Source organism: Mesoplodon mirus, assembly GCF_964341445.2.
Source record: "Mesoplodon mirus genome assembly, chromosome: 12".
Lineage (NCBI taxonomy): Eukaryota > Metazoa > Chordata > Mammalia > Artiodactyla > Ziphiidae > Mesoplodon > Mesoplodon mirus.
This window is the reverse complement of record NC_138988.1, coordinates 53,409,601-53,431,883: the sequence shown is the minus strand read 5'-3', so window position 1 is coordinate 53,431,883 and position 22,283 is coordinate 53,409,601. Positions and strand designations below refer to the sequence as shown.

The 22,283-nt window shown below is 50.0% G+C and overlaps 1 protein-coding gene across 2 annotated transcripts in view; it reads right to left on the bottom strand.

Annotated features, from left to right (window-relative positions):
* OSBPL10 (oxysterol binding protein like 10) overlaps positions 1–22,283 on the bottom strand; it is a 289,059-nt gene that overhangs the window by 26,694 nt on the left and 240,082 nt on the right. For both annotated transcript variants that reach the window (XM_082637543.1, XM_082637544.1), the window contains one exon: positions 6,957–7,106. In XM_082637543.1, the coding sequence (XP_082493669.1) occupies positions 6,957–7,106 (150 nt within the window). The remainder of the gene's footprint in view (positions 1–6,956; positions 7,107–22,283) is intronic.

Below are 22,283 nucleotides of genomic sequence, written 5' to 3'. Positions count from 1 at the left end.
ATTCAGCAGCGAGGTAACAGCTGGGGCGCATCCCGGCTCAGAGCCACGTGCGTAAACACAGAGCTCTCCTGAGGGTCCCCCGGGGTCCCCGCCCCTCCGCTCTGCTGCTTGCCTCCTGCTACAACGGTGGGCTGTCCTAGCTAAGGACAGACCCTCCGCTCCCATGGGATCCCAGGCCCCCTTCCCCCTCTCAAGTTCCGGCAGGCATCCCCGCCCTCTCTCCCGACTGTTCGTTCCCATCAGCATTCAAACATCTTCAGAAACCAAAGTTCTCAGTTCCAGACCTTAGTCCCAATTTTCTGCTTCCCTTTTGCATCAAAGCTCCTTGAAACGCCATCCTGTCACCACTTTTCTCCCCATCCTCCCTTGAAGCCACCTAATCAAACTTTGACCAAAACAAAGGCAATGGTCCCTCTGCAGGCGTGTCGGCAGCAGTGCCTCGCAGCGAACTCCCTTCTCCTTAAAACACTGCCTGCGTGTGACTTCATGTCATCATGTTCCCCTGCTTCCTACCCCCCCTCCCCCCAGCTGACCCTCCTCAGTCTCCTCTGCTGGGCCCTTCTCATCTCTCCAGCCTTCACATACTGGAGATTCCCCAGACTCGGCCTTTGGACTTTCCCCCTACATCTCTACTCACTCCCTAAAGGGGGGTTACCATCTCCTGAGTTGGACCACCCTCTGCACATTGTTCACTCTCAAACTGGTACCCAAGCTTCACTCACAAACCCCAGGCTTCTATACTCAGCTGCCTACACGTCCTCTCAATTTGGATGCAGAGTTGAATGGATCCCTCAGACCCAAGGTTGAATCTGGGATATCCCCCCAAACACCCCAACCTCCTCTTCCCATAGCCTCTCCCCCCTTGGTAAGCGGGGCTGGTGGTCTGCTCCACAGGTGGCCCTCGATGAGCCCAAGCCCCTGGAATTCACACCCCTGCAGAGTCCCCTTGTGGCACTTCAATCAACAGAGTGGAAGTGACACAGTGTCAGTTTGGGGCCCAAGGCTTATCAGCATCCAGTTTGGCCCTCCTGGGAGCTTTGAGCCACCGTGTAAGAGTCTGGCAACCCAGCTGGACAGACCATGTGGGAAGGATTCATGGAGACAGAAAGGTTACAAGACTTCATGGGGAGAGAGAGGCCCAGCTGTCCCAGCCACGTTCAGCCTACAACCAGCCCACCAGCTGATGATAGGCACACGAGTGACCATTGGCAAGACCAGCAAAAGAGCCACCCGGCTGAGCCCAGCCCAGACTGTGAACATAAATAAAATGGTTATTTTAAGCCACTTCGTTTAGCGTGGTCAATCCCTCAGCAATAGGTCACTGAAACAAACAGCAGCTCTAATGTTTATTATTCCGGTTGCTCAGGTTGAAATCTTAGAGTCATTCTTTATTCCTCTTTTGCTCATACCTTACAACCAAACCACATGCAAAAAGGATACCTGTAGCCTGCTGGCACGTCTTCTAAGTACACCCAGAAACTGCCACTGCCCTTGTCATTGTCTGTCACCTCCTCCATTCCCACCCTGACCCTGCTGCCTGCACCCCACTTGCCCTGTCCCAGTTTACTTTCTACAAAAGAGTCAAAATAATCTTTTTAAAATACAAGGAAAGCCCTGCATTCCTTTGTTCAAAACTCTCCGACAGCCACCCACATCATCCATAATAACACCCCAAGTCCTCAACAATGTCCGGCGAGGCCCTCCGATCCAGCCCCTCCTGTCTTGCCAATTTAATTTCCTGCCAACCCACGCGGGTCAACTCTGATCCAGACACAATGGCCTCCCTGCTCGTCCTCAAAATGCCAGGCAAGGGCCACCCTGGGCCTTGTCCACTCACTGACCCTGCTGGCCTGAACAGCCTTCCACTACATGGCTTCCTCATCTGGAAGCTATCTTCCTCATCTTCACCTGGCCTGTACTCCAGTGACACCTGGAGAATCCTGCACTGAGCGGCTCATCTGAGAGGCTCACCGGCCCCATCAGCTTTCCATCCCCACCCGCCAGGCTCTGTGTTTCTCCACTGTGTTTGCATCTCCACATTCTTTTCTTTCTCTCTCTAGTTTATTGTCTGTCTCTTCCCACCATCACATACGCTCCGCTAGGCGTGGATTCTAACTGCTTTGTCCACTGCTGCACTCCCAACGCCTAGAACAGTCCCTGGCAGGTGTAGTACTCAATAAGTACTTGTTAGATGAGAGAGCACGTGCGTTACTGACGGCTGCCTTTCATAGCCCTGAAAACACGGTAAAAATCGTCATAAACCCCCAAGCTCAACCTTGCATCCTGTGGGCGCCCCCTCCCTGGAGCCCACAAATGAGCAGGGCATCAACTCTGAAAAACACATGTTTCCCACCTGCTCCAAGGCCTCCAAAGGTTTCCCATCACCCTCAGGATCAAGTTCACCCTCCTTCAACGGCCCACAAGGCTCTGCAGATCTGACCCTAGCCCCCACTCCAGGTTCCCCCGTGCCCCGGCAGCACACACTCCCCCCCAGCCTCACCGCCTTCGCTCTCTGGCTTCGCCCGTGCTGTTCCCTCCACCAGGAATGCCCTTCCTCTAGTTCCTTCCATTACTGCCCACTCACCCTTCAGGCTCAACCTACATGTCCCTTTGTCAAAGAGCCCTTCTGTGCCCTCCATCTTCTGTGGCTCCTCCTTTCTCCCTCGTTTTCCTTCCTGGGCTACCCATGATTTGTGCAATTGTAGCAGGTTATCCAGTGGAGGAATTCACCAGCAACTTGGGCTTCTGGAACCACAACTGAGGAAGGAGGACAGACCAAGGTGCTTCTGGAGGCAGGACCAGATACCTACTTTGGGGTAAAAACAAAAAAAACAAAAATGCAAGTCCTCTTGTTCAAAATGATTAAGAATTTCAAGACAGCAACAGCAGAGCAGTAAACCAAGCCTGGGATGCTTCTGAGCATGGGGTGTTATACAACCCCACAGGTCACTTGCCCAGGAAACTGATGCCCACGGTTAATGAACTAAAGCGAAATACAGCACTCAAGGCCCAGTGAGGCTGGTGACCTGGGAATGCAGCTGTGCTGGACACCTCCACAAAGATGGGGCTGCGCACTTATTTTACGGAGAGATCAGAGCTTCATCCTCAAGTCGAGGAAGGTAACCTCTCCAGAGTGCCTGCTCATCGAACCAGGTGCCATTCAGGCCAAGCTCGTCCACTGCCAGCTTAGCACAAGCTTAATTGAATGACACAGACGAGAGCCAAGAAGAGGGGAAGAGACAATAAGGAAAGAGATAATCTACAAATAACAAATGCTGGAGAGGGTGTGGAGAAAAGGGAACCCTTCTACACTGCTGGTGGGAATGTACATTGATACAGCCACTATGGAGAACAGTATGGAGGTTCCTCAAAAAAATTAAAATAGAGCGACCATATGATCCAGCAATCCCACTCCTGGTCATATAACTGGAAAAAACCATAATTCAAAAGGATACATGCACCCCTATATTCACAGAAGCACTATATACAATAGCCAAGACAGGGAAACAACCTAAATGTCCATCGACAGATGAATGGATAAAGAAGATGTGGTACATATAGACAATAGAATATTACTCAGCCATTAAAAAGAATGAAATGCCATTTGCAGCAACATGGATGGACCTAGAGATGACCATACAAAGTGAAGTAAGTCAGACAGAGAAAGACAAATATCATATGCTATCACTTATATGTGGAATCTAAAATAAGACACAAATGAACATATCTAAGAAACAAAGCAGACTCAGAGACAGAGAGAACAGACTTGTGGTTGCCAAAGGGAAGGGGGTGGGAGATGGATGGAGGGGGAGGTTGGGATTAGCAGATGCAAACTATTACATTTAGGATAGATAAACAACAAGGTCCTACTGTATAGCACAGGGAACTATATCCAATATCCTATGATAAACCGTAATGGAAAAGAATATGAAAAAGAATATATATGTATGTATAACTGAATCACTTTGCTGTACAGCAGAAAGTAACACAGCATTGTAAGTCAACTATGCTTCAATAAAATTTTTTTTAAAAAAGGAAAGATACAATTTCATCAACATTTTTACAGGGCAGGCAACGAAAGCCCAAAAGCCTCATGGGACAATAAAAGGTTTCCCTCTTCCTTTCACAAGTATTTCAGCTTGTCAAATGTTCCCTTGGTTTCTGAATAACAGCTTTTTCCCAGCAAATAAGTTAATAAATAATAGATTAGAAAAGTTTTTCTTTCTGATAGCTGACTGTTGGATAAACACATTTGCTCTTTTAGGAAAAGGCGATGTACACTTCTCATGATTTCCATATTTTAAAACAAGAGGGACTTCCCTGGCGGTCCAGTGGTTAGGACTCCGAGCTTTCACTGCAGGGGGCATGGATTTGATCCCCGGTCAGGGGACTAAGACCCCACATGCTGTGCGGCACAGCCAAATTAAAAAATTAAAAAATAAAACACAGGAGCCAGAAGGTGACGTCTCTGAGACACTCCACCTGCCGTCATACGGTCCCCAGAGGGCGTTGGGTTTCTCCACATCTGACCTGGGCAACTTCAGTTACTCTGACAGTCTCTCTCCTGTATCACTCAGGAGTCTACATTGAATTTTAGAATATGATCCACGATGCAGGTACGTTTCACATGGTGACCCAGTACACACGTATCAACAGAACGAAAATGTTTCACCTGTTGTACGCTCTGGTATTTTCTAATGTATTTTATTTCATTTTTTAGAAATGATCATCTGACCCACTAAATTGGTTTTACAACCCACAAAACAGGCTGTGAACCAGAGTTTGGAAACATGGTTTGGGGTCAACTCAGTGTTGTCACGGCCCAGATTCCAGCCCCCAGGTCTTCACTCAAAGCTCCGTCTGGGGGGCTTCCCTGGTGGCGCAGTGGTTGGGAGTCCGCCTGCCAATGCAGGGGACGTGGGTTCGTGCCCCGGTCCGGGAAGATCCCACGTGCCGTGGAGCGGCTGGGCCCGTGAGCCACGGCCGATGGGCCTGCGCGTCCGGAGCCTGTGCTCCGCAACGGGAGAGACCACAACAGTGAGAGGCCCACGTACCACAAAAAAAAAAAAAAAAAAAAAAAAAAAAAAAAGCTCCGTCTGGTGGTCTACACCATCCACAGGAATCAGAGAGGGGGCTTTTTAAAAGGCAAGCACTTAAACGATTCTTCTAGCAAAAAGGATGCAAATTACATGGCCAGGAGACAGAAATTAAGGGAAGGCAGCAGGATGTCAGCTTGGTGTGTGGAGCCCCCGAGCAGAGGGCAGGGAAAGGGGAGACAAGGGAACCTTCCAGGTCACGCTGCTCAGCATGGGCCCCCAATCCCATGGAAAGTAGTGCAGGTTCCCAGGATGTCAGACTCCCTCATGAGCAAACCCATGAGAACATCCCCAAGAAAAGGCTTTTCTGTCCCCTCTGAGGCTCCCTGTTGTTGCTTTCCTCTTCAAAGAGCCTGTCTCACCCGCCCCCTCCCTCTCGCTGGTCTGGCCTCCAGGCCAAGCTGAGCTCGTGGAATCCAGCCCCTTCCCTGCAGCCAAACAAGACCACGGCCCTCAAGGCAGTTTCCCCAGGCTGCGCCTTCAGGGGCTCCAACCATTTCAAGTAGGCCTTCGGGATCCAGAACTTTCATTCCCAGCACACCCTCCCCATGGTTACGTCCCTCCCTCCTAATCACTGATGCACCTATGGAAACTGAGCAGGACCCTGTGGGGCTCCTGGGCATGGAAGCCTTTCAAACAGTTGCTAATCAGGGAAGGGAGGGGATGCAGAGACAAGGGAGGAGCAGCCAGGAAACAATAGTGCAGCCTTGGGGCAGGGTCCTGGTTCGCCTTAAGGGATACACATAACAATATCTTTGAGCTCTTCTGCAGAAAGAAAACCCCCAACAAATGGAAAATGTTAGCATTCTTCATTCCAGAGAAGACCACCTGAGGCCAGATGAGGAGGGCAGGCCCTGCACACACCCTGATCCTTATCAGCAACCCAACCCTTGAACTCCTTACCTCCTGGTTTGGGACACACAGTTTTGAGGGGCAGGACCTCGCTGTGTCTCCCTTTGCCTGGCAAAGCAATAAAGCTATTCTTTTCTACTTCACCCAAAACTCTGTCTCCAAGATTCGATTCAGCACCAGTGCAAAGAAGCCGAGCTTTCGGCATCAGCACCAGGATGGGCAAGGGAACCCGGGTGGGCTGGACAGCCGAGTCCAGGCATCTCCCACCACCCACAATGCTCCCGATGCCCACACACCTCTCAGCTGCAGATGCCCACACACCTCTCAGCTGCACACAGAGCGGCCTTCCCTATCTCCTCCAAAACGAAGCCACTGCCCGGAGGCGGGGGAGGCTCCACGGGGGCCATCAGCGTGGAGGATGCTGGGTCCTCTCAACAAGGTTTCCCGGGATGGGCGCAGCACCAACAAGAGTTATTGCACATCTACCAACCAGCAGGCACGCAGCTCTCCACGTGGGCAGTGAGGTCTGGATCATCAATGGGGTTAAGGCCAATGACAGCCAGCAACAGGAGGTGGCCAGGTGCCAGAGGCGGGGCGGGGGTGGTGGTGCAGGTGGAGGCAGCCTCACTCTTGCCCACACCATTTCCTTCCTCCTGTTTTCTCTCTGTGGCCAATGTGCCACGTCCATCTCTCTAGGTCACCTTTAATCCTCTCTAGGACACAGCAGGAGACAAAGAAATCCCATCTTGAATTGTCCTTATCATCTTGTGTGCTTTCCCTGCCCTTGAAGCATTGCAGCTCCTCCAGGGAAGCAAATGCAAGGCTCATGCTCTGTGGATGATCGTTCACATAAAATATCCTTTCCAATAATCCCTGGAACATCCATACTTGACCGCAGCTCTGACCTTTCCCCACTCTGCATCCCCAGTCTCCCGAGCGGGAAAGCCTGTGAGGGACAGAAGGCACCCAGACGACTGGCCACAAGTCCCAGGGGACACGCCCACCTACCTTGGTCAGATCCATTCCAAGTTTGAGCTGAGAAATGAGGTGAAGGATTACACTGCGCTGATCCTCCATGACGCCCACTTCTGTCTCTTCCTGATCTTCAGTGTCACTTTTCTCATCTTCTGACGAAACCAAGTCGGGGCCTGAGTTTGGCTAAAATGAGATCATCAGTAAAAATCACCAGCTTGGTCCTGAGAAGCGAGAAGCACAGCACCGAACCCATATGCTTAGCAAGAGCAGAGAGCCCAAGCCTGCCCAGATAGAGTTTCTCCATAAACTGGTCCTCCCGGCTGTGGGCAGAAGACGATCTTTTTTTTTTTTTTTTTGCAGTACGCGGGGCTTCTCACTGCTGTGGCCCCTCCCGCCGCAGAGCACAGGCTCCGGACGCAGACGCACTGCATCGGCAGGTGGACTCCCAACCACTGCGCCACCAGGGAAGCCCAGAAGACGATCTTTGGGGTGCAGGCCCCACCTTTAAGCACCTGAGGAGCCCTCTCATCTTCCCCTCACCTGTGAGTGAGCCTTCTAGCCTAAGCACCTCCCCCGACAAGAAAGCTTCCTGTCCTCTAAGAAACTAACTATAATATTCAAGTGTGAGTCCCTTCACCTTGGCTATTCCTAAATAATATTCTCCTGTTAACTTTTACAACCCAGGGCACTATAGCTAATGTAAATTTCTCTGTTTATAAGCAAAAGTCCGACACCCCTGAAACTGACATTACCTTATTTATGGGAAAATTTACTCTGAAATTATTTCTATTCCCGTTAGTGAATATCACTACAGCAAGTAAAAAAAAAAAAAAAAGGCTCAGTGCTGGCATTAATTTATGGAGGGAAACAAAAATGAAAATGTAAAGAAAAAGTCCGAAATTTTATAATAATGCTAAGCTTCAACCTGGCTAACAGACCCTGTACTTTCCTTGATGCAAGTTTTATTCATTCAATTGCTTGATTCCAGTTTTCCAAATTACAGAGAAAGCAGGCAAGTTAATAAAATATGCAAGGTGGATTGCTGAGCGCATAATTTTCTAATACCTAACTACCAAGAACTCTGGCTACAATTACAGCTGTCCTCACAATTCTGTTGAAAGAAATAATCCTATTCACCATTCTCCATTTATGTATGTTCTCATAGTACTTGTTTCTATGTCAGCAAAAGCACTCTACACAAAACACTACATAATTGTTTCTAATTACTGTTGACTGGTCAGACATAATGAACTTAACATATAGAAACACGGGAGCCCAAACATTTTAATATAAAAGGATACAGACTTGCCCAAATATCCAAGCAAAAACTAATGATTTTCAATCTCATTAGACAGAACCATCTCATCTACTTCCAAAACACAAAAGTTATTTAGCAATCAAGGTGTTTATAATTGTCCTTCGTCACCAACACTCCAGAGGAAATATGGTGCTCTTTCCACTGGGGTAGCATTTTTTAAATTTCAGTTGAAATGGACATTTACCATAGACATACTGCTCAAATTATTCCCAAGGCCATGGGGCTTTCCTCCGGCCACAAGTCAAGCTTCCATCATGTGCCTGGTCCCCTAGACTCATGTCATGTGTGCTATGTGACATCACTGGAAAGGTGCTTTGCTAGATATACTGAAATAACTGAGGGCCCCGGACCCCCACCATGGTCCAGAGAAGACTAACCAGAGGGGGAGTCTGGGCCATGGGCCACCCTGATTCCACACTGGGAAATCAGAGACAGAAGGACAGGAACCAGCACTTGCTGTCAATGCCCAGAAGCCCCTTACCTCTCCTCTGGCTTCAGCTCCTATGCTGCAGTGCCCATGGCGGCCAAGGTCACTGTGGTTACGAGTCTGACAGGCTAAAGCAGGGCCACCCTCCCATATACCTGCCCTCCTGACCTTCCCTGCTCCTTCCCCCTCCTCTGGGTTTCAGGCAAGTTTTAAAGGGTGGCTGTCTCCATTCACTGTGAGTTTGCATTTCCCGTCAGTTGCCACCAAAGCCAGAGAGCTCAGACACACTCCCTTCAATGCCAAGGTGATGGAGCTGCTACTTCCTTTGCAGTAACCTGCTGGGTGGTCACCTATATTAGCAGACATCCCTTCCACCCAGGGCAGCGGGGCAGGAGAGGGCAAGGCCTGGGTATCTTGTGTGGGAGGAAAAAGGACAATCGAAAGCAAATCACACTACCATCCTGCACTCAAGGGGGTGGGCGTAGCTTTCAAGGTCCTTATACATCTCAACAAGAAAGGGAGCTCCTTGGGAAAAGAATCTGAAAAAGAACAGATACATGTATGTGTATAACTGAATCAATTTACACCTGAAATTGTTAATCAACTATACCCAATATAAAATAAAAATTAAAAACAAAACCAAAAAAAAAAAAAGAGAGAGAGAGAAAAGGAGCTCCACCTGGAGTGCAATTTTTCCTGCTTGAAATTAGTTGCTCTCACAAAGCACTGATTGTAAATTAAACAAATCAATAGCTCAGGTAAGTTTTATGAAGTGAAGAATTGTTCTTTCTTCTGAAAGTGTGATTTTCCCATCTGCCCACAAGCCAGTGCACCCCTCCCACCCACTGCCACACTCACAGGGAGATGCTTACAGACCACAGGGACCAAACGTCTCCTGCTGTCTGCCTTTCTTGGAAACCAAACCCAGCTGGTCCCTGATTTCCAGGAGCCAAGACGCCTTCTGCAAGCTCCTGCCACATCATACGAAGAAAATATATTACTGTGCACACAAACCTCTCCAGCTTGTCCCACTTCAATCAACATCACATTTCCTGTGTCTGGTGATGCCGTCAGGGACACTGGCTCCAGCAAGGAGAATTAAGGCTGGTGCACAGGCCTCAGAAGCTGACTCACTCCAGGGCGACTGGCGGCCAGAGCTCCTGGGGGCCCTGAAGTCCCGCCAAGGGAGGAAAGGCCACAGGGAGCCTGACACACATCCCCTCACTGGCACAGACCGTTAGCAAACGGTGCCCTAAGCTTAAACAAGGATCCAGCAACATTTCTGTCTCCTGCAGCTTCAGAAAACTTGCAAAAATTCTCTTATCCAACCTTGAGTAAATAATCAGGATTTTTTTAAAAAGCTGGTTTCATTCATCACGTTGTCAGTGAATATCTTAGAAGACACCCCCAATTCCACCCACACTGGAACTCAGGTCCATATGCAGAAGGTGAGACCACCCTCTGGTGTGGGGCCAAAATGGGGGCGCGTGGATGGAGGGTAGGGGTTCCCCAACAGGGCATGTCGGTCTGAAGGAGGTCAACTGGCCGTGTAAACACCAGTCTGTGGGCACCCGCAAAGCACCCATGGTTAGCAGGGGCTCTGAGAAATGGAGATTTCGAAGAACCAGGCTTTGATGGAGTTTTAAAGACAGAAAACCTTCCCTTTTAGGGTCAAGGGTTTGCAGATTCTGCTGTTCTGATGTGAAATCCACAACAACGGTAACGGTCAGTGGATGCAAGTCTGCTTTCCAAAGTCAGGCCCACGTGCTCATCACATCCTCACCCTCCCGCTCATCAAGTTCTGATCCTCTCCTGGGTGCCCCTGTATGCCCACACCCTCCTATACCAATGGATTTCTGCTTGTAAAGTGATGACAACTGTCCTGAGGTGATCAAAGGTGACAGAACGGTCTTTCTCCACCTCAGAAGAAAACTGAAAATAAGAAATGGCTTTATAACGCTGAGAAAGTTCCTAAGACTCAAGCAAGAAGAATCTTTAAATACTGCCGTTCCCCAGAGAGCTTTGCAAATGAGCCAGCCCGAACCGTAAAAATGTACACAAACTTGAAGATAAAATGGAATTAGAATATGTTGTAAAGAGAAGCAGGCTTTGGAAAAAAGAGGTTTCTAATAAAAGCAAAAAATTATGACTCAGTATTGCTACCACACGAGTACCGCAGGACATGGGGTGCTACAACAATCCAGTGACTCTTGCCTTGTTAGCAAATGGGGGGGACGGACAAGCAAAGGTGATGGACAGGAAAAGGCCACCTGGCAGCTGGGGTCCAGGGGCACCCCTGGTAGCTCAGCAGTGACCTGGGCCCTAAAGCAAGGATTCTTAATCTGGGCCCTGTGGACACTCGTTAAGATACCTACCCATACCCTTGACATTTCATATACAAATTGTGTGTCTGGGCATTTTATGGAGAGAGGGTCCTGCTCTCCATGGATTCTTAGAAGGGTATCTGCCCGGGGCTGACCTCAGGCCTCGCAAGGTCTGCAGGGTCTCAAGGTCTGAAGGGTCATGGAAGAGAGATGGGCTCTCAGGGTGGGAAGTGGTTGAATCAAAGACGGTCCCAGCACCTGCAGACGTGCCCCTGCCTTACCACCAACCTGTACTCCTTCTCTGATAGGAGGCAGCTCCTCCACGGGCCAAGGACCAAAGCCAGAAGCAACACCGTGACTTGAGTTAGGTTTATGTGGCTCCAGCAGTCTTGTCAAGGGGGACACCGGTGTAGGGGAGACACTGAACTTTCTTAGCGTCTCTTCTTTTTCACAAAATTTTAATTCTTCAATACAAATGCAAATTCCAAGCAAGACTGAAATTCCAACCTCTTTTATTCAATACACATATGTGATTTAACTACAGTTGGAGTCAGTTCCAGGGAAAAAAAACCCAGGAAACAGACATTTATCTTTAGAGTCCATTCAATGCCCTGTCGGAGGCCTAACTCCACCCCACGCTCCCAAATCCACCCCCCCTTCCCAGGCCTCGCTCTATTTTCCCTTCCTCAGATGGTGTACGTCTCTCTTCACAATGATCTCTCCTTCTTTCTTAACTGAGACCTGGCCCTCAGACAGCTGGGGCCAGTATAAGCAGTTGGATCTACTGTACTAACATCCTCTTTAACCTAATGTCTTAAAGGGCTGAACCCTGAGACTCAAGGCATTAGAGAGAGGCCTGTGCATTACCCAGCCTTCCCAAAAGGCTTTTCACTGTTGGGTGGGGAGCAACTCCACAAAGAGCCCTGAAAACCTAGACATGCAGGTGTGAGGGGTCTCCTCCAGCAAGGATCGGGATGGACTCCTACAGCCATCTTCTGCCAGGTAAATAAGCATCCTGGAAGAGGTATTCTTAACTAAACAACGTCTTCAACAGAAAAACATAATCCACTGAGCTCAAGTTAGCCACCACTCTCCTGAAATTCTACCTGACCAAGATACAAAGACAGCTAGAGAATGAACATTCTCCTCTGGCAGCGAACACACTTCACCTCAATCATTTTTAAAGCCTGGCATCTCTCCCCACATGCTGGTACCTTGGCATGGAGGCACGGGTGGGCTGTGCCATCCCAAAGAACCTTGGCATTGAATGCAAGAACCCAATGTAGCCCAGATATCGTCCTTACGGGAAAAGGGGGGAACACAGCCATGTCAAGAAGACTCTCTGGTATTCTGGGGGCCAGCGAAAGGTGGGCAGCAGGGAAGAAGACCCAGAGCATCACCACCCTCAGATACCCTCAAATGAGAGAAATGTCTGTATCACAGCAGCGGGCAGAAGAGTAACCAGGAAATGACGTGTCCTCCTATGCGACGTGCTTCTCAAGCCCACAACTACACAGAACATGCAATGACATGCAATCACGGCCACCAGGGCGAGTCTGCTTTTGCTCACTAGGGGATAAAAGTCAAGAGAAGCTGGTCTTCCAGAAAATAAGGGGTTTTAGGAAAAATAGGAACGTGAAACATGGACAGAGCTTAGGGGGTCAGAGAGATTGGGAGGGTGGGTACATGGAGACAGACCAAGGGGACAAAAAAAAGGAAATGCAGTGAATACTGGAAGAAAAGCAAGAGGGTCTGAGTGTCTAAGGGGTACAAGTACCCAGGGACCAACAACCAAACCAATTTCTTTTTTGGTTCTAATGATAAATGATATTACTCTCTCTTTAATTTCTAGTCATTTTTTCATCTCAATATTCACAGTGTATTTAACCAAGTTATCACAACCATTACTTGGTCCTCAGAGCGCATCTTCACATCAGTAACATTTTATCAGTAAATCCTAAGAAGCCCCGCCTGACAGCCCAAGGTCACAAGAAACTGGCACAGCTGGATCCGAGGACACCGTCCAACTTGGGGCTCAAGTCAACAAGCATCAGCAGAGCCTGGAGCCCCCAAAGACAGCCAGACATCCAGCAAATTCCACCAGTAATTTCTGGCCCTCATTCCCCAATAGGAAATGTCTACTCCGTGACTGTCAAGTGCACGGTCCTCCCTACCACGCGCTTGGAACAATTATCTCCCGAGGACTGACACAGATGTGAAGCTTGTCCTCTGAACGTGCAGTGGCTGCTCCTGGGGACCTACTGTTCACCCCACGCTCAGCACAGGCAGGGTTTCTCCTCCAGAAGAGTCTCTCTAATTCCCCAAAAGTAGGCCATCCTTGCTCGGTGGAAGGGCTCTCGGTCAGAATGGATGGATGCTTGTCTCTGGTCACAAGTCATGCCAGAGGGCTGCCGTCGGCCACACGTCTTCGGATGGTGTCTGGTCCAGCTGACGGCCCTCAGCCCTGATGCAGGGCGGCAGCTGAAGGTTCCTCACATGTACCGTCCTCTCTGTGGAGCCACGTCGAAGCCAGGCCACCGACTGGGCCTCGGAGGCCACCCTCTTAGTTAGGTGACCTTATCTGGCCATTTGGAGGTAGGTACAATGAGGCCACTGTGGCGAGGTGGGGGAGACCTGACGGAGAAGTTGGCTCTTATCCTTGACAGGTTCAAGTACAAGCATGTCCACGCAGCCTGCTGGTCCCGGCTGCCATCTGGGGGGCACTGAGTTGGCTGCCACTGCCATCATAATCCTGCCGCCTCCCCGTGGACGCGCTGGCTTTCTGGCTCTACCCACACATACATACACATTTACCACACTTGGCTCTCACAGACTGCAAGGACAGATGCTCGTCCTGAGCAAAGGGGCCGACCTGCAGAAAGGTTAATTTTAAATCAAACACATCCTGGAAGGCAGAAGGAAGTTGCTTCCGGAGAGGGGGGTGCAGGGGGGGCGGGTACATTCATCATCAGCCAAGGTCATGGGGAACATCACACCAAGAAGATTCAAAAAGTGTTCCTTTCAAGACACGTGAGGTAAGCATTCAGAGGGAGGAGAATCGCCAGCCCTTTTCCAGCATCCGTGTGTCTACTTGAAAATCATTTTAAATGAAAGCAGAAAAGAAAGGAATTGCGAAGGAGCAAAGGAAACCTCAAGAAAGCACCGCAAAGGAAAAAGGAAGCAGCAGCCGCAAACAAAGAGGGAGGTGATTATTTTGCAGTTGAGGTTTTGGAAGCACATCAGCGGGACCCCTGGCCCTGGCATGTGGGCACCGGGAATCAAGAGGAGGGTGCCAGCATGGTGGGTCAAGCAAAGTGCCAGTGCCGCATCCAGTGCTTTATGGCCTTTTCTCCATCAGCAAAAGTCCAGCCCTTTCCAGCCCAGCCCAGCACTGAATTCACAGCCGGGCCGAGGGCTCAGCAAAGCTCTGCAGGGTGAAGGGGCACGCCCACCGTGCCCTAGTCCTGGGTGGCACCAGCAGCACGGGTCACGCTTCCCAACTCACAGGAAGCCCCTGAGGATGGGGATAAAGGTCACGAGAAGGAGAAGAAAGAGGATGCATCCCCACAGCTCTGCAAGGCAGCAAAGCATCCAGGGAGAGCTCTGCGCGGTGGCTGCAGAGAGACGGCCCTGGACGTAAATCCTGAATCCGCCACCTTCCACCTGGCAGGCTGTCTCCTCACCTGTGAAGTGGAGATGGTACCACCCACCCCCTGGAGGGCTGCTGAGAGGCCCGGGGAAGTCAGGGCACGGGAACTGGGTGCAGAGGGAACACTGAGCAGCATCCTCATGGGCACATGGTGGACCTGCGGCCACGGGGATCTAAACACCACAGCTGAAGTGCCCACCACCCCTGCTTGTGCTTGTTCCCATCCCGGCAGCATCCTTCTGGAAGCTGCAGGATGCCGCCCATGCTGACTCCCAGGCCCTCCTCAGCAAAGATGACACCGAGGGTTCTGGGGCTGCAAACGTCCAGGCCCCCCAAATAGTCCATGGCCCTGACCACGAGGTAGCACCACTTCCTGGACCTGGGGCTGCAGCAGGAAGGGGTTCACAGAGACCCGCCCTCCAACAAACCTCAGCCTAGAGTCACATGCAGATCCGGGAACCACGTGGGACAAACACACAGCAGCCAGGACAGTGAATCGGACAGTGCAGGCCATCCCCTGGCCTCAGGAGACCTGCTGTGGTCTGCAGGGAGTGACAGGACGGGGGTGCCTGCCATCCAAGGCTACCCAGGAAAGGTAGGGAAGAAATTCCCTGAGACCCAGCCTAGCCTTCCTGGCCTCTGATGAGAGGAAAAGTGGTGGTTTAAGACATAAAAGGACCCCCCCCCTCCTTCTTGGGGTGGGCTGAAGGGTAAGCAGTCACCAGGCCTGAATGAGGTACCATTGCACCAGCTGCCTCGAACTCAAAGCACTGCGTGAGATACTGAAGACAGAAGGATGCGGTCTTAAGCCACGGTCTCTGCATTCAGCCAGCGGGGATCTGTTGGAGGACCTTTCTTTCTCCAGCCCTGGGTGGGACTGGTACGTTCCCAACTCATCATTCGAGACTTAGTTCAACCATGCTTCACGGGGGCAGAGGCGATGCCTCCATCCTAACCAGGAATCCCTAAGCACCCTGTCCGCGCCCAGCTCGGCACTTACCCAACTGTATTTATGCAACTGCCCATCTATCTGCTTTCCCATTGGAGCAGGACAGTCAGCTCTCTTCTGGTACAGGAACACTGATGATCGGGGCTGGCTGCTTAGGGCTCTGGGTCAATGTGGATTAGAAGCCTCCTCCAGGATCTGGGAGGAAGAATGCCCTGATCCAGCAGGCACATCAGTCGGGAGCTCGGGAGGGGAGAATGACAGCCACGGCGTTGTCAGCTTACCCAACTCCAAGCTCCGTGATGATGGGAAGCCTGTCTTACCCAGGCTTTCATTGCTAGAATCCCAACACAAAGCCTGGTTTTATAATAGCGGCTCAGTTTAAAAAAAAAATTGTAAGGACTGAATGAATAAAACTAAAGAAAAATTGGGAAAACGAGCGTGCAAGACAAAATCCAGATTTAAAATGAGAAGGCCAGCCAGTCACAGAAGACCACATATGACACGATCCCACTTATATGAGATGCCCAGAACAGGCCAATCTACAGGGACAGAAAGTACATTAGTGGTTGGTGGGGGATGGAAGGACGGGGGGATTTGAGGTGACAGCTAAGAGGTAAGGTTCCTTTTGGGGTGATGAAAATATCCTAAAGATGACTGTTGTGCTGGTGGTACACAGCCGGGAGCATCCTCAAATCCATAGGATGGCACACTTCAAATGGGTGAATTGACACGGCATGTGAAGCATATCTCAATAAAGTTGTTACTTTAAAATTAAAAAAAAATAAAAGGACACATGATGCAAAGTCAAACAAGGCCAGAAGGAAGGTGACGTGTGCAGGGCCAGACTCTGGCCTGAGTCTCACCAAGGAGCAGCGCTTAGGGCGGCAGAGAAAGGCGGGGCCCTTCCAACCAGAGTGACGTGACAGGGAGGTTTGGCTCAGCCCAGACTGTATGTGGCTTTGACCTTAGGACTAGACTCACTCCCTTGGAAAGCCCACGTGATTGATGCCGTGGCTTTAAACCATTTGTACACTGATGGCTTCTAAGTTTATATCTCAAGTTCAGCCTTCTCCCCTGACTTCCAGCTTTGTGTGTCTAACTGTCTATCCACACCCCCTGAGCTATTAGGCAGAACAACGGACTCCCAGACACGTCCCCGTCCTAATCCCTGGAACCTGTGAATATGTTACTTTACATGAAAAAGTGGCTTTGCAGATGTGATTAAAGCCTGGAATCAGGGCAAGTACCCTGGGTTATCCAGATGGATCCAAAAGAATCACAGAAATCCCTAAAACTCGAGACTCTTTCCTGGCTGTGGTCAGAAGAGGAGATGTACCCATGGAAACAGGTCAGACATGCAGCATTGCTGGCTTTGAAGATGGAGCAAGGAGCCACAAGCCAAAGAAAGCAGGCAGCCTCTGGCAGCTGGAAAACACAAGGAAATCGAGTCTCCCCTAGAGCCTCGAAGAAAAACTTCGATTTTAGCTCCATGAGACCTATGTCGGACTTCTGACCTACAGAACTATAATACGATCAGTTTGCATTGTTTTAAACCAACAAGTCTGTGATAATTTGTTACAGCAGCAATAGAAAATTAACACACTACCTAATAGGCATATTAAACATAATATATACAAACACACCTTGCAACTCACACCTCCAAAACGTGATCCTCTGTCTCAGGAAATGGCAACTTCATTTTTCCAGCCACTTGGCCAAAAGCCTCAGCACCACCCCTGACTCCAGTCTTCCTCACGTTCCACCCACACCACAGCGCCCAGTAAACCCTGCCAATTGCATCCGCAACCCGATTACTCTCACAACCTCCACTCCCTGGCACAGGCCACCGTCAGCTCTCACTAATTTACTGCGACAGCTTCCCAGCAAGTCTCCCGCACCCCCTCTATGGCCTCGGTCTCCTCACAGCAACCAGCAGGCATCTTCAGTCATAAAGCAGATCCTCTAACTCATGCTCAAAACACTCCCCACTTCCTTCAGAATCAAAGCTCTTATTGGGGCCCACGAGACCCCATGTGATCTCGCCTCACTGCTTCTCTTACCTTCCTTCCCACCGCACCCCTCCCCCACCGTCCTCAGGCCCCACCAGCCATTTTCTGTTCCTAGAACACATGAAGTGCACGTCTACCTCAGGGTCTTTGCACCTGCTGTTACCTCCCTTCTCCCCCTGGATTCCTGCATGGCTTTATCCCTCCCTTCACTCAGATCTCTACTCAAGTGTCACCTGACCGTCCTCCCCAACTTCCCCATCATGCCCCCCCACCCCCGCCAGGCTGCTCCTTCCCTCCTGGCACTGATCGTATCATATGCTGATTGATCACCTCTGTGCCCTAGAGAAGGTCAGCTCACAAGAACCAGGCTGTGTTTTGTTCAGTGTTGTGTCTCTATCAACAAAGATAGGACTTGACACTGACATATTCCTTGAATGAGTAAATACACACTTGGCTTTCCCCTTTGGAAGCGAGCAACTACTGACGATCACTAAGAGGCTGAAGAATATAACCCAGGCCCCAAGGAATGGCCTGTTAATTAAGTCACGATGTGACTGTCGCAGGGGTGACGGGCACTGAGAACCATTCTGGAAGCTTCCTGCAGCCACGGTTCAGCGTGAGGGAGAACGGCGTGCACAAACAGACCCATCGGGCTCTGTGCGAGGCACAGGGGAGGAGCACAGACGGCGTAGGACACGGCCTGGGTCCCCCCTGGGTCTGCGGCCTCTGTGCGGACAGTGGCTGGTGTGGGCTCCCAGTTGCAGGGTCAACAGTGAGCACCGCAGGAGCCATGGGGGGAGCAGCAAGGCGGCGGGCAGTTCAGAAGGAAGAAGCAAGCTCTGGAGGGAGCAAATGGAGCCACAGAGGAGAGAGCTCAGGAGATTCAGACGCAGCATCATTCAAGTGGGAAAGAGCCGTTAGCATCTCACCTCGCACACCTCAACGGGCCCCCGCAGCACCCCGCCTTCTCTGTTTCACTCACCATCCTCCTTGTCACCCAGGTTTGAGGCCTGCAGGTTCACAGACACCTCCCCAGTGCCCCAGCGCCCCGACACCCACCCGCTTACACATCCCTTCCCTCTCCCATCTCTGCCATCACACGCTGGGCCTCGGGCACGTCTCACGGGATCCGAACACTTCCCAGATTCTCATCTGCTCCGGACCCCTCCTCTCATGCTCTGTTTCATATTGCACCACTAGAATGTTCTTCCCAAAACACCCGCTTCTCTGTTCAAAGTCTTCAAGGCCATCCCATTGCCCAGAGAAAACGATCCACTCACTCAGCCCACCGTTTCGGGCTTTCGTCCCCCAGACCCCTGTTGCCACATCCCCTCCTGCTCTTTACCTAATCCTCCTCCAGCCTAGACTTACCCTGCCTGGTGCGGTACCACCAGCCACAAGTAGCTATTTAAATGAATTAAAATGAAATACAATTTAACCAGCCACACTGTAAGTACTCAGCAGCCACAGGTGGCTGGTGGCTACCATATTGGTCAGTTGGCAAAGAAAATATTTTCATCACCGCACAAGTTCTACACTTTATTTTATTTTATTTTAATATTTATTTATTTGGTTGCACTGGGTCTTAGTTGCGGCTTGTGGGCTCCTTAGTTGTGGCTCGCAGGCTGCTTAGTTGTGGCATGCGAACTCTTAGTTGCAGCATGCGTGTGGGCTCTAGTTTCCTGACCAGAGATGGAACCCAGGCCCCCTGCACTGGGAGCGCAGAGTCTTAACCACTGAGCCACCAGGCAAGTCCCAGGTTCTACACTTTAAATGTCCCCCCGACTCATTTCCATGCCTCCCACCATTTGTGATTTCTCTGCAGAAAGAGCACCCATGCCCTGATGCAGGCTCTGATGATCCCGGGGCAGAGGGAATCCCTCCCTCCTCTAACACCCCACATGGAAGCCTCGCCAGGGTCGCTCACAGGTTACTGCCTTGCCTATCTTTTCCTAACATTTTGGCAATAAAATGCTCAGTGAGAACAGATCATTTTAAAACTCTAAAATTCCTACTGAACCACAGATGAACCATTTTACAAGCACCTTCACCGAAGAAACAAAAAGAAGACAGAATGATATATCGGGGGGGGGGTCCCCCTGTGATTTGCTTCTTTCATAACCATGGAGGTGCATCAAGAACAGAATTCTGGCTTTCTATATCCACAGCTGTTAATGATTTATGTTTTGTGCTGGGTGATGGATTTCTTCTGATTCTGCAGATGGTGAATGCCTCTATTCAGAAAATAAACACAAGGAGACTAAAGTCGACGGCACCCCCTTAGTGGTCCTTTCAGAGTCTACACTTGATGTCGCTAATTGCTAGACCACCTTGCTTCTTCCACACATTATGCAGTCATGGGCTCGTACTTAGAGGCAGGCACAGGGAAAAAGGATGCAAAGCAAGGAGGGGATGCAGAATGGAGCAGGGGGAAGCTCGGGATCAGCCCTAACACGTGGCCCCGAACCTGCAGCCTCAGCATTGCTGGGAACTTGACAGAAATGCAAAGTCTGGGCCCCATCCCAGACTTCCCGACCTGTGTTATGTTTGTGGGGACGGGGGCCCAGACCCGCGTTATGTTTGTGTTTTATTTTTGAATCGAAATAGAATTTATATGTGGTGCAATGTATAGGCCTTAGTGCGTAGTTCCATGAGTTATAACAAATCACTTTATATTCAATTACTTCTTTTTCCTAACACCTTAACTATTTTTAGGTGTACAGTTCAGTAGTATCAGCTCTATTCACATTGCTGGGCAACAGATTCCTGGAACTTTTTCATCTTGCAGAACTGAAACTCTATGCCCACTGTAGGCTTCCAGCCCACCTCCTCCCCTCCCCCTGGAGAACCTGAGTGTTACCAAGCCCCGCAGGTGATTGGGATGCATGCCAGCACTTGAGAAACCGCTGCTCTAATGATCCCAGGCCATAGGGGCTCCGGAGAGCAGCCCAGAAAAGCAGCAGGCGTGTTAGAGGCCTGGCACCCAGGAAAGATGTAGCAGGAAATGTGTCACTGGCCTCTTCTGATTCCCCAAACCCAATCCTGAGTGCCCAGTGTGGACATGGGAGTCAAACACGGACAAATGCACAACTTCTATCAAAATCTTGTGTAGGCGTAAGTTGAAAAAGGAAATTGTATTTCTCAACATTAGACCAGGTTCTGGACATTTCACTTGATGGTCCAAAAACAGAATCAGAAAGCTATAAACTTTTTTTTTTTGCTTTTTATTTTTTTTTAAATTTTTTGGGTCTTCATTGCTATGCGTGGTCTTTCTCTAGTTGTGGCAAGCGGGGGCTACTCTTCGTTGCAGTGCACGGGCTTCTCACTGTGGTGGCTTTCTTGTTGCACAGCGTAGGCTCTAGGTGCGCGGGCTTCAGTAGTTGTGGCATGCAGGCTCAGTAGTTGTGGCTCACGGGCTCTAGAGTGCAGGCTCAGTAGTTGTGGCTCATGGGCTTAGTTGCTCCACAGCTTGAGGGATCTTCCCGGACCAGGGCTCGAACCCATGTCCTGAATTGGCAGGCAGATTCTTAACCACTGAACCACCAGGGAGGCCCAGGATCAGAAAGCTATAAACTTTGACTGGAAGAGGGCGATCAGTAGTTACACAAGGTGGTCATTTAATTCTGACTTTGAATTCTATCTGTCCATTTTCATCCTTTCTGCCTCTTGCTTAGAAATTCTCAATTGATTATCTCCAATGGAAATTTGGGGAGGGGATGATAACTCAAAGGAGATAACCAGTGGCACCACAAACCACAGAATAGTTGTTTATTTTTAATTTATTTACTTTTGGCTGCGTTGGGTCTTTGTTGCTGTGTGCGGGCTTTCTCTAGTTGCGGCGAGCGGGGGCTACTCTTCGTTGCAGTGCACAGGCTTTTCACTGTGGTGGCTTCTCCTGTTGCAGAGCACAGGCTCCAGGTGCACGGGCTTCAGTAGTTGTGGCACGTGGGCTTCAGCAGTTGTGGCTCACAGGCTCTAACGCGCAGGCTCAGTAGTTGTGGCACACGGGCTTAGTTGCTCCGTGGCATGTGGGATCTTCCCGGACCAGGGCTCGAAACCATGTCCTCTGAATTGGCAGGCGGATTCTCAACCACTGCGCCACCAGGGAAGCCACACAGAATAGTTTTGATTTACAAGTCATTGGAAGCAAGAGGTATTTACTGTTCTTTGCAGGCAAAAAGGGATTGCATCATGAATAATGGAAAAGGCAAAGCCCATTAAAACGGTTCTGCAGATAACTCTCTGTCCAGGCCACCAGAGGCATCATTCACAGGGGACTCCTGTGTGCCAGGCACATATCAATACACACACAGACGCATCCCAGCCTTCAAGGACCCAAATCAGGGAAATCTACGCCATTTCACTTCAAGGGGTAGAGTTTCTGGATTACTACCCCCTTTGGGAATTTCTGGCTCTCAGAAGATCCAATGATTTAGTACCACAAGAAGATCAAAAGCTAGGAATTTTAGAAACAACCCCAAGCTTGGACACGTTTAGATTCTTCACTTCTCTTAAAAACTCTCTGGTATTTGTCTATCATGTCTTGATTTCAGTAAAAACTAACAAACTTAGGGAAAAGCATCTCAGAGAAAACAGGCTCTATCTAGTGTCTTGTCGAAAAAAGAAATAAACCAGAAAGTAAACCACCACAGCTCTTAATTCTACAATGAGGAAGCACAAATAA